The 12949-nt window shown below is 32.3% G+C and overlaps 3 protein-coding genes across 3 annotated transcripts in view; 2 read left to right on the top strand and 1 right to left on the bottom strand.

Annotated features, from left to right (window-relative positions):
- Positions 1 to 556: 556 nt before the first annotated feature.
- LOC111704698 (uncharacterized) lies at positions 557 to 6292 on the bottom strand (the record flags this gene model as incomplete). Its single annotated transcript, XM_023477012.1, is given in 6 exon segments — positions 557 to 687; positions 1162 to 1223; positions 1530 to 1591; positions 2034 to 2106; positions 2626 to 2880; positions 6191 to 6292. Coding segments are annotated over 6 exon segments (670 nt in total), but the record flags the coding sequence as incomplete, so codon positions are not given.
- A 2128-nt stretch (positions 6293 to 8420) lies between these two features.
- LOC111704697 (zinc finger protein ZFP69B) lies at positions 8421 to 10922 on the top strand (the record flags this gene model as incomplete). Its single annotated transcript, XM_023477011.1, is given in 3 exon segments — positions 8421 to 8782; positions 10124 to 10210; positions 10853 to 10922. Coding segments are annotated over 3 exon segments (370 nt in total), but the record flags the coding sequence as incomplete, so codon positions are not given.
- A 396-nt stretch (positions 10923 to 11318) lies between these two features.
- Positions 11319 to 12949, top strand: part of LOC111704690 (glutamate-gated chloride channel subunit beta) — a 1962-nt gene continuing 331 nt past the window's right edge. Inside the window, exons 1-5 of the mRNA XM_023477003.1 lie at positions 11319 to 11516; positions 11581 to 11657; positions 11713 to 11832; positions 11888 to 11926; positions 11984 to 12113. Coding sequence (XP_023332771.1) covers positions 11339 to 11516; positions 11581 to 11657; positions 11713 to 11832; positions 11888 to 11926; positions 11984 to 12113 — 544 coding nt within the window. The 5' untranslated portion in view covers positions 11319 to 11338. The remainder of the gene's footprint in view (positions 11517 to 11580; positions 11658 to 11712; positions 11833 to 11887; positions 11927 to 11983; positions 12114 to 12949) is intronic.

Here is a 12949-nt window from a genome sequence, read left to right as displayed (position 1 = left end):
TATTTGATCATTTCAAAGTAAAATCAAATCCAATCGGAGACGTCTGACTCAATTTCACAATAAAAATAATAATAAAATTTAAGTTTAATATTATACAATTTTTTTATCAATCAGAGTTCGGAACTTTTGAGTGAAGTTTTGTTCATCTTGATATCCAATTGAGGAAAAATCCTTGATCCCTGGTTTATCAAAGAGAAATTAAATCAGTCCGTAGATCTGCTCAAGAATACTGCAGGGCATCGTTTTGAGACCCGTTTTTAAACATTTAAACATTTATGCTTTTAAAAGGTTTTACAGTTCACAAGAATCTGAGATAAATTCTATTTCAAAATTGCATGCTTGACAAGTTTACTTTTATTACACAAAGCAAAACTTTACGTTTTGAAAAATCATTTTGGTTAAAATTGTTTCTTATAACAATCCCTTTTAAGCAAAGTAACAAGATGAAATAGGTTTCTTTGCCAACAAAAGTTCTATTAATACCAAAATCATTAAAAAAAAACATTCATAGTCCGTTGAAATTTGATGTTAAGTACAATAAACTCTGTGTAGTGTGTAATTGTATCTAAGATTAACCTAGAAGAATAATATTCCAGGGAAGATGAAAGGCAGACAGCTTAACAAGAAGATCTGTCAACTTCTCTTCAACTTGTTCTACTCCCAGACCAACTAGTTCAGGACATTCTCCTAGATATTCATCGTCAATATTCTGATCAATAATAACAGGCTTTTAGGACACTTCACGCACATTTAATTGAGGCTCTTCTCTTTGTACAATATCAAAGAAAAACAAACAAAAGTTTACAGATTCCGCGAATTTCTTTTAAAAGAATACTTTCTAAAGGGGTGGATTGCAAAGAAAATTTAAATTTTCAGGCTTTGTAATTACATATAAATCATATGAAGACACAGTTCTGACTTACCTAATCAAAATTTTTAGAACAAATCGGTCAGGGGGTTGTTTCATAATGGATTCAATCTTGAGTAAGTACTGTTTCTCTACTCCAATAAATTTCAAAATTTTGTATCAATTTCACGATTTTAAATTCTTTGTAAAATTCGAGAGACTCCTAGTTTATACATCTAAAGTTGGTACGATTTCTTCTCTAGAATTTAATTTTGTTTGGATAAAAACTTTTTATTATCTCTGTTTGTTTTTACCTATGAACAATAAACTCTCTTCTCGGGACATAATCGTATCATCCCCATGATGTAGAAACACCCTACACTCTCGCTTATATAATTAATATTTTTTATAGGTTTGGCATATTTTTTTATATAAAAGTAGGTTTACAAAATCAGGGCTGTATATTTTTAAGAATTAACCTTACAAAAAATCAAAATAACTCATAGCGAAAAAAATATGTTTGCTAAAAGGAGGGGGGATGATTTATTAAGAAAATATACACCCCTTTTATCAATTGTTTCTTTTTTTTCTTTATCAGTTTTAAATTTACTTGATTTCTAATATTTAATTGCCCGCATTACAGAAGTTTAATCTTGTTGTTTAAAAGTATAAAAGCGTTTTCCTGGATATTTGATCAATGGTTTCAGCTGAGTAGTTTAGAATCTCGGGACTCAACAATACTATCTGGATAATACAATTTTAAACATAACAAATACGAGAACCATTGTCCCAAGTACTATGGACAATGGACATGGTGTCCCAAAAGCATTCAGCAATGTGTCTGAAAACTATGTCCCAAAAAATATTATTCATGGTGTTCAAAGGGCTATAAATATTAAAACTTGATCGCTAAAAATTGACTATAAACACAGAAACACAATAACTGAACATCAAAATGAAATTAGTCTATATAATAAAGCTCTTCGCCTGATAATTTATATACATTTATATTTTATATGATAGCAATAGCTGGCCAAATGGCTTGATCAAATGGGCTGACATAGACTAACAAAAATCGAATTTTTGTTTTTCAATATTAAATCTTAAAAAAAAAATTATTTTATTTGACGTGCAATGCTAGTGTTGCTTAAAACTGAAATATCTAATTCTGAATAAATCATCTTACCCTAGACAGAGTTTCACTGTATTTTGGAAATATTCTGTAGAGATCTTCTAATCTTTCCAGAACTGGTGGAGAGCTGAATAAATTAACTTATGTCAGTGCTTTGGATCCAGATACATTGGATCCGCAACATTTTGGTTTTCTAGCTACGGATCCGTATCTGTTAAATCTAGGGATCCGGATCCAAGGGGCAAAATAAAATTTTAGCATTAAAATCAGAGAAAAAAGAAGAAATTGTTTTGAAAATGCTTCTTTTCTTTAAAAAATCAATAAATCTTAAAGAAATATTCATGACCCGGTCCCGGCCAGATTTATTCTTTTCAGGACATCAAAATAAAATTAATCCTAAGTACTGCTTAGAGTTTGTCAATATAGGTTTAATCAAAAATTGTCATTCGGCCTTAACATTAAGTTTTTGGGGTAATTAATAACAAAGCTTTCATAACAAATTAGCGGCTAAATAACTTATTTGTTGCTCAGATAACGGTTTATGGTACCACTGTGAATCATACCTCTTTTAAATTGGGAGTCAAATGAACGGGCGAGGGGGTTAAACTATTTTTTAACAAAATCCCCATTATATGTGTATGTGTACCTCTTAAAATGTGAAAAACGTTCTTGTCTACTTATTTCCTCCAGTATCTGAGAGAATCTATCCACCTTGAGATTGGATTCAGTTGCTGGAACATTTTTCAACTTTGTTCTCTTAGAGGGTTCAGTTGAGATCTGTCTGAACTCTATGCTCTTTACAGATTCAGCTGAAGAAAAGTTCCTGAACTCTTGTACTCCAAAACTTAACTGTTTTTGAGTCAATCTACCTAGACTATAAATACTGCGTCTAAACATTGCTCTGAAAAAATAAAAAATATTGGTATGTTAAAAGAAATTTAATTCACATTTTTACATCTATTTTTGTTTGAGTGGCTTGTCTGCTAGGGTGTTTAATAACAACAAGTTTTTTTGTCGGGTTTGGTTGGTTTATGGCCTCAAATATTTTTAGATTTTTTAGAGATTTTAAAAATCCAATATTTTAAACGGGAAAATCTGCGACTTTTCTATAGTTGTTTCTTCATGAACATTTTAGGTCCTTCAGGATTTTTTGCTCTGTTCTGATCAAGAGTAAGTCTACGTGGAGGTTGAAGAAGAAGAGGAGGCTGTTCTGGTAACTGAGGTTCTCGGTAGACCTCAGCACATCTAGCACGGAGATCCTCATCAACACTTAAAGGAGCAGAGGCCACTCCGAGGCCATTTATTGGAGGAGGAGGGGGGCCATTTATTGGAAGTGGAAAAGGCCCATTCCTTGGAGGTGGAGGGGGGCCATTTATTGAAGGTGGAGGGGGGACATTTATAGGAGGTGGAGAGGTGACAGTTACTGAAGTTTGAGGGGGGACATTTATTGGATTTTGAGGGGAGCCATTTTTTAGAGATGAATCAACTCCGTTTAAGTTATTGAGCTGCTTCTCGTTGATATTTTCATTCAAACTTTGGTCAATAAATTTATCAACTGGACTCAAAGACACCCTGCAGGATTGTAAGGATTTTGGTAGACTTAGCTTACTACTTCCACCAAAGGCACAAACAGACTCACTTCAAGTGTAAAATATAAATAATAGTAACTTACTAAAATGTTATCAACCAGTGGTGTAAACTGTATATCTTTGATGATCTGGGGAAAACGAAAAGGGTCAGTCCATTTGAAATCAGCCACTTTTTCCAAAGTCAGTAGGCACCATATTCGATTTTTTTAAAACTTTAAATATTAAAAGACCTACGTGAGACATAAATAATCAGTACACAGTACTTTTTAGACTCTGTTGACCTACGTGTGCGGAGGTCTGAGGTCATGCAGATTTGACCTCTGCATAGAAGTTGCTCTTTTCAAAATACCATAACTTTTTTTGCTTTTTGGGAAATCGACCTAATTTTGGTGTAATTAAATAGGTAATGAATAAGACTTTATTTATTGGTTCACAAAATAATCGATAAAATTAATTTTGCGGTTGTATCTTCAAATAAAAACTTAATTCTCAAAAAAAAAGTCATCGTATCGTATACTTTGATTGTTTTATTAACGTACACAAAATTTCTTATGGACTGTCCCAAAAATCAACATTAAAAGACATTCTTTATCCGACTTTAAACCCAAAAATTTCATTTATTTTCCCATTATGATTATTGATTTCCTCAATTCAGCGTATAAAACCCTAAATATATATATATATTTGCCCTCCACGCAAGCATAGACAACTTCTGGAGAAATTAAACTATTTTCGAGAAAATATGTACTTCTGATATGAAATTTTATCTTTATATAAATTTAGCTTGTCTGTCATGGTGTTTGTTTATTTGCCTGTTCTTTTCTAACCAATAAACGTCAAAACGGCTGAAGCGATCGGGCCCAAATTTTGTGTGGGACCTCACGTGACCCCAGGGAAGGTTTATATATGATTAAAATTTTTAAAATTTGTATTTAAGTTTCTTATTTTTGTAAAATTTTGAAAATGCACGAAATAAAATTATGATATCCGCAAACTTGTTTTGTTTTGTTTTATACCGTACAATTAGAGGAAATGCTCAGAGATAAAGCTACAATTAAAAGTTGAAATAGAAGATGGGCCCGAAGCGCCCTAAAAGTCTAGTAATGAAGAATTCTAGGTCGGTTTAGTATTTATCTTTTCTACAAAAGTAAATCAAAATTTATAGTTATTTATGAAAAGTTCTCTAAATTTAGAAGATAGAATTGTTATTTTTTCATTTTCATTCAACGGTTATTTGTGCAGTGTGTAAATAAGTCCATTAGAAAAATTATTTTTGTTAAATTTCATGCAATTTCTAATATTAAGTAAAAACATATTTATATTTTTAAGCATTATTCCTGAATTTATACCCACAACAGGAGTAAAATATTTGTTTGTCGTGTGTAGTTAGAAAAGCTGTTTTAAATCCTACATAAAGCCGATTTAACGTTTAATGTCTTGACCAGTAACCCTTCCTTTAAAACCATTGCTTTTAACATTAGGTTCTAGATAATAGAACAAAATTGCCGTTTACTGCGGAGGCTGTTTTTTTAAGTTTTTAAAACTGAATTAAAATGGAAATTTTTTTTTTTAAATGAAGACAAACTTCAAAGTTCTTCTAATTTGTTGTTTGAAAAATAATCTTTCATACAAATGTACTTGTCTTTAAATTGTTCTTGTTCTTTAAAATGTGAACAAAAAGAGATTTTTAAAATAAATCAGCTTGCCTAAATTTTTGCAAAATTCTTCAGTTTTTAACATTAAGTATTTTCCAATACCCTTCCCTCTAAAAAAATGCTCTTTTATTTGTAAGTTAAATTTAAAAATCTAATATTATTAATTTTTTTGAGGATCCGGATTCTGGATCCGCCGGATCAAACTGCATGATGCGGATCAAGCTCATTTCTTCAATTTTTACAGATATTGCTTCAAATCTTAAAAGCTTTGTCTATTCAAGTATCAGTGTTTAATATTTGAGATTATGCAAAAAAAATCAAAATTAAACTCTTTAAGCGCAGAAAAACCAAAATATATTCCACATTATTAATCAAATAAAGGTTTCAAAGGTACCATTGTAAATCAAGAAATTGCCATCTTTGCATGAAGGGTCACTTGAAATTACACCGTCAGTACTTTTAACAGGTTTTAATAATCTCCCGTTAATTCACAGATAAGATAATTGTATACAGGTTTTGGTTGCCATTTTTCCCTTGTATACAATGAATTCTAAGCACTGCATGGAATATTCTTGTAAATATGTATACAATGCAATGGGTGGATTAAGACTAAAATAAGCATTCCTAAGTTCCGAATGAACGATTACTGATTCGATAAAAACTGCTTCAGGTTTAGCTGGAATTCTACTGCAAAATTATTGATGTAAGTCATAAATTAGTAAAACTAATAAAAAAAATAAAATAAATTCAGCATAAATGGAACAAAATCAAGCCAATAGCTTGCTGGACATTAAACAAATATTTTGTAAACCAATAGATGACATTTAAAGGTTTATAAAATTACCATTTGAATATCTTTGATGTAAAAAAAAATTCTGTTTAAACTCTTTATCCTCGTTAAAATTTTGAACAAGCATTATGATTTCTTAGTTGGTTTGACCCTAGAAGAACGGCATAAAACATTTACCTAATTCTAGCATGCCCCAAAGCATAATCTTTATCTTCAAACTTCTGAAGAAGAATAAGGTTTAAAGGAAGAGAAGATGAGGAAGATTCTAAACTTCGTTTCCTAAAAATCAAACATAAAAAATTACAATAATTGTCAAGTCAAAAAAAAATTTTACAGAGCCAACATCATTTAAATACGAAAGAACGAGAACGCATGTCCTAATATCTTATTTATTTCNCCCCATTTCCTAGAAACAATTGTGCACAAACATTAGTCTTAGTTTAATGTGCCGCCCCACCTAACTCTAAACTTACACTAACTTAAAACTGAATTAAATAAATACTAACATAATATGCCCTAAATTGAAAGGAAGATAAGGGGGAAGGGGTCATAAAACGGATACTAAATCGAACACGGGTCTCGGCAAGAATCTGGCTACTAGTTTCTCAAATATATCGTCACTTGAAAAAAACGTCCAATTAATTTTGTATGGCTCTCAGATGTAACAAATGGATATAATTGGTCATGTGGCCGCAGCGCCCGGTCCCTTAGCCTGTCCTAGCCGCGTTGCCTAGCCCCCTAGCCTGTCCAAGCCGCGTTGCTTAGCCGCCTAGCCTGTCCTAGCCGCAGCGCTCGGCCCAGAAATTGTCTTAACCTAACCTTACCCTGAAATAATAAAAAAAATAATAATAATTTTGCTGAAAAATAAGTGGTCATGTACAAAATTAATAGGAGGGGAGGGGGTGTCCTAAAATCGTTTTCTAGGACAGATCCCCTAATTCTCTGTCCTAATCCTTTATTTTTGTTCCTAATTCCTAAACAATCTTTTATTTTTCCTCAGTTTATGTATTTCTGATTTCATTTATTGTTCTTTGTTCGTTCCTGTGCATGTATAAAACTCCTAGTTTTTTGTTGTTCCTAGCTGGCTCAATTGGTTTAACTTCAATGTTCCTGTTATAGTTTTTTTTTGTTTCTCAATCCTTTTTTGATGTTCCTAATCTAGTACTTTTTTTTGTTCTTAACTTATCCAACATTCTTGTTTTGTATTGTAACTTTTTTATGATGTTATAATGTTTCCAGTACTTTCTTTTTGGACCTTGTTCCTAAAATCCTAAATTGCATTTGTTTAGCTGACCTGTCGGCTTTGTTCCGTCTCTTAAGTACGATATTTCTTCCTATCTATGATGTGATATTGATATACCTAGTTGTTTGTGTTTTGTTCCTGATTCTTGACCAAATTTACAAATTCGCAACTAGCACTTTTGCCCGACAGGCCAACCCCCCCCCCTAGTGGCACTTCTCTAAACGTACCTGTTATTTGTTAATGTTCCTAGTATCATGAATGATGTTCTCTATTTAAATGTTAGCTCACTCAATGTTACTCTTCTCTCTTCTTTTTATGTACATTTTAAAGTTACTCTTCTATTTAAAAAACTATATTGTGTGATAAGTTAAAAATCTAATTTTTTAGTCTTTAGTCAAAAATTTTGACTCTTTTTGAGTCTTTCAAGTAAAAAAAATTTCGCCTGCGCCACGTTTTTTTTGTTCCTAAATTAATCTAGCACCTCCTTCACTTAAGTCCTGTATCCGCCCCTGTATCCGTTTGTTACATATGAGATCCATGTACAAAATTGATAGGAAGGGTTTCACGAAACCTTCGCTGCCAGAGCGGGTCGTTTTAAATTCTCTAAATTGTTCCAAGGGACTACAAAATAACATTCCATGAGCAGATCATATGTAAAGGGTGTCGTTTTTATTTGGAAATTGCTACAAGTTTGAATGGAGGACCACATAATACCGCGTAAACAATTAAAATTATTTCTTGTTGCAACAAATTTTACATTTCAGAAAGATCATGTATTCTCCACAGACCTAGATAATATTTGTGCGCTGTCCTCGCGTCTCATTGAGAATTAACATCAGATGATCTGAACTTGTTATAAACCTGTAATAATCTGGAAATTTTAGAAAATAATGATTTTTACGAGTCAGGGGTGTATAATTTCATAAAAATAATTCCCCCTCCCACCTTTTTTTAAAAGTCTATTTTCCCACAGAGAGTAGAGTGTGTTTGGGTAGAGCCCAAACTATTTTTATGGTTTTATTTGTAAAATTGGGAAAAATAAATGACTAACTGTAACGGGGAAATAATTTTTTAAATAATAAGCAATAATCATCCAGTTATTCATTTTCTCCCCACATTTTCAAAAATCGTTTCCTTTTTAAAAATATACACCACTGTTCCCAGGAAAATAAGAAATAATGAGTGATCTAGTGCTTTATCATCTTGTTTTTTTTTGCTCTAATTTGCTACAATAATACAAGATAGTGTAGCAGCTAGTTTATAGACCCCGTCATTCACGTAATAAATCCTCTTCTTATTAATACTCCTTGACGATGAATGGAACTTCTCCCGCTGTTCTAGGCGAAGATAAAAAAGAAAAATCTCCCGTTTCCACCCCTGGTACACATACAAATATGGTTAAAGTTGAAACCTCTCCTGTTTCCATCCCAGCTTCTGTAAGTGAGGAATTAATCCCAGGCAAACGGCGACGTGTTCCGCCCAAGAAGCTGTATGAGGAAATAAATCGTACCAACGAAAAGAAAAGGGTAGGTTTTGATTATATATGTTTTTTTTAAATTTCTTTTAGTGACATTACAGGGGTGTATTTAATTCCAAATTTTTCTTATTTTTTTCCCTAAAGTCGATAACAAAAAGGACATTTTTTCAAAATTTATATTGCAGTACATAATAATCCCATCAATAATGCATGATGCAGGCAACATTTTTTAAAAAGTTTGGGTAATGGTATAGTTGCAATGGCAAAAAAAAAGTCGGGATTGATTATTTGTTTCGACTAATTGGAAAAATTATTGAGTAATAAGCGTTCTTTTATCGTATTTGTTATGAAGTTGAACATTTTAACACGTTTTTTCTATTGCATTATAACTATTGGGAAAAGTTATTTATGAAAAACTCTCTGATTTTAGATAAATTTATGCAGTTTTGTAGAAAGAGCTCCAGCCCTTATCTTCCCTATCTACCCTACTTTCCTCTTACCTTCCCCTTCTATTTCTCTTCCCTGTCCCTTCCGTAGTTCCCTATATTCCTTTTTCCCTACCTATCTCTTTCCCTACCTATCTTTGTCCCTACCTATCCACTACCCTCCCTTCCCCCTTCCTACCTTTCCCCATTCCCTTCCCATTGTTCCGCTGTTACTTTTTCCCTTTTCCTTTAATTTTTTTATCCCCCTTTTCTTTTCATTTTTCCCCTCCTCCCTTTTTCCCCCTTCTACCTCCCTTTTCTTTCCCCTTTCCCTTTACTTTTTTCTACCCCTTTTCCTTACATTTCCCCCCTCCCTTTTTTCCTTTCCCCCCCTTTCCCTTTTTCCTTTCCTTCCCCTCCTCCTGGGTCTTGGGGAATTTTTTTTCACCCCTGTGACATTATCAGCGATTAGCACAAATTATGACTCGTTCAAGTAGAAATTGAATTTTGAACGACAAACTCGTCTAAATACACAATTTAAAATACTTTTATTTGTGAGTCCTGTTATAAAACTTAAATGTTCCTTTTCTTTGTGGAAAACTAGGTTACTTTTTAAGGATTAATAAAGAATTTAGGAGTTTGAAGCATTTTTATGTATTGGGTGTGTAAATTGTACAATGTACGATGTTTATATGAACCAGTGCTTAGGATTTATTTAATTTTGATGCGGATCCGGATCCTGGATCCGCACTAGAAGAAAAAACTGAATTTTCTTATTTTTTCTCCATTATTTTCGCTTATCGCTAAAACTTGATGAAATCCGGAAATTTTTATATTCTCTTATTTCAATAGTTCGGATTTGGGATTTGAGAGAAAACATTTTTTTGCAGTTTTTTGTTGATTTTGCCCCCTGGATATAAAAAAACACATCTAGATGAGATCAAATAAAGTTTTAATTATTTAAGGTATGCAGGAAGAGGATTGGAAAATGTCAACGTTGTGGAGTTTCATGGGAGAGTTTAAATCATAAAAGGTCCCATCTGAGAAACAAGGTTTGAATTTGCAATACAGTTTTCGTAATGCTAAAATCAGTGCCTAGGATCCGCCCTAACAAGCGATAAGGATCCCAAACCGGTTCCGAATCCAGGTCGTGAACATTTCTTCAATATTCACTGATTTTTTTTTAACAAATGAAAGTCTTCTTAAATTGTTACGGATCCGGATCCTAAGAACCAGGGCTAAAATATGTTAGAAATAAAACTGTTTTCAACGAAAATTAAAAAATATTTTCTTTTTCAAGGGTTTGTTTCATAGACCAAATTTGCATTTACGTCGTAGTTATCAATATTCTTGGTATTTAAAGTGTGTCTATGAGCGGCTTTTGTTTGGCAACCTGGTATATATATTTGAAATTGTAATCGTTGTTTGTTCGTTTGTTTGTATGTATTCCCGATCATATCTCATAAACGCCTTGACCGATTTGCCTCAAAGTTTTATTGTGGACTTAAGAGAACCACGGGAAAGTTTTTAGCTTGGTTTTGAGTGGATCGACTTTAAAAGAAAAAATTGAGTTTCCCGATAAAATCGACCAAGTGGGGATTTTTCTCTCGAATTTTTTTTAAATTCCAATTTTTTTCTTCAGTGTTTTATAAACTTTTATAGTTTTATTACATAATTTACTTTTTCTAAATTAGGCTAAATGTAAAATACTGGATTACATCTGTATATGTTCTCACTGCAATGGAAAGTTCCGAGATGAAAAAGGTATTTTTATTATTTATCATTGATGCTGGATCCTTTTAGAACATAAATATACATTGGGCAGGGATTGTTCAAAATGATGAAAAACCAATTTTTTATATTATTTTTAATTATTTTCCCGTATTTCTGAGTTCATGGAGATCAAAATGTAGGTCAATGACCTCCAATCTCAAAGTTTCTTTGTGGTCTTTCTAGAATCTAGATGACCATATTTAGATGCTGCATGCAAAGATTCAGCCATCTATCTCAAATTATAGTACCAAACGCAGCCTGTACAAAAGGACCTCACTAGTCTCCTGGAGTTTGTAATAACTCTTGTAATAATAGAGATAAATGGTGCTAACTTTGCACCTATATTCTTTTAATCCTTAAGGGGCATTAATATACTTTTAGCATTGCCTGAGGCTGGGGTTAGCATCATGATAGTTCTGAAGAGACGAATAATGAATGAGATTTTGACAACGTATCTACCATCAGTTCTTATTCTAATAATAGTTTATGTAACCAACTACTTTAAACCATTCTTCTTTGAAGCAGTTGTGACAGTTAATCTGACATCTTTACTGGTTCTAACAACTTTGTTTATTAGCGTCTCAGGTCACAACTCACAACAATTAGATACACTTTAGGAAAAAAAAGTTTTTGACTATTTGTATAACAGATACCTTACCACCAACGGCATATGTTAAACTAATTGATATTTGGCTAATATTCTCTCAAGTGATACCATTTTTTGAGGTAAAGGTTAAATTAAGTGCAACTTGTTATGAACTCAGGATTTATTTTTTTTAAGGTTTTGCTTCATACCTTCATTGACAGTAAAAGAAAGGATGGTCAGGACAGAGAAATTAACCATCATGGAAAGATGATAAAAGTTGGTACAGAATCCACAAATAATGATTCCAATGTCCTGGTAATTATTCTATATTGATTAAATGAATGCTTATGATATAAACTATCTTGTTTAGTTTGTTCGGGAAAAAAACTTCTTTGAACTTGATGGTAAGGTAAGGCTTGGTATAAAGAATACATATTTGTTTTTTATCACAATCTTAAATTATTAGATCCCTGAGAGAATCCCCTTTGACCCTGAGTTAATTGCAAGAAATGAAAAGGAAGAACTAGAGGCCAGACAAAAATTCTACAATAAGGTTGATATTGACATCTACTGGATTCTATTTGGTGAAATAACAGGTTAACTTACTTTAAGATGTTTTTAGAAAAAAAAGAATATTAATTTTATTCTTTTTTTTTACATATTATTAAATTGTTCTGTAGAAATAAATGATTTGATTTGAACTAATATTTTAGGCAAACTACTCTTACCATTGTTCATCATTATCTTTACTATTGTGTATTGGAGCTTTGGATTGTATTATTACTTTAAAGAAGAATATTTCTTTAAATTGTAGGAAAATAAATCTTTTAAACTTAGTTTTTCTGTTTATTGCTAGTAATACAAATTAGCAGGAGCTTACGAGGGCTTTTGTTTAGGGGGGGCACAATCTGCATGTGTAAGTGCCCAACAAACAAAAACCCGTGAAGAACACAAGATTATTTGGTTTATTTCACACGAGTGACCCGTCATTATCCCGTGATAATTCACGTGTTGTCGAGGTGATTGTCGACGATTTGATCACGGGTCTAGGACCGAGTTTTTACACGGCAAAAACTTGAGTTTATTTCACGAGATGAACACGGGATTTTTACATGGGAAAATCATTCAAGGGGGGGTGGGGGGATACATAATTGATTTCTGATATATAAATTCTAGTTTATATCTTTTACATGAAACATCTTGAACATGTAATCTTTAAACTTTACTTATCACAAAGTAATATTTCAAGTCTAAATAATGTTCAATTATGTTTATGTGTTCATAATTATACAGGGTGTCCCAAAAAACATGGGAATTCAGTGACGAATTCGATATCGTCTTTGTTATGAATTAGCATTGTAATACCTAATTTCAAAAGCCATAATATTATTATGTCTGCTAGAGTTTATTTAATGAAAAGGGTAAAAGACTG

This window comes from Eurytemora carolleeae, unplaced genomic scaffold (genome assembly GCF_000591075.1).
Source record: "Eurytemora carolleeae unplaced genomic scaffold, Eaff_2.0 scaffold627, whole genome shotgun sequence".
NCBI classification, from domain to species: Eukaryota; Metazoa; Arthropoda; class Copepoda; order Calanoida; family Temoridae; genus Eurytemora; species Eurytemora carolleeae.
Note: the sequence above shows the minus strand (reverse complement) of the source record. Positions and strands in the feature narration are given on the sequence as shown.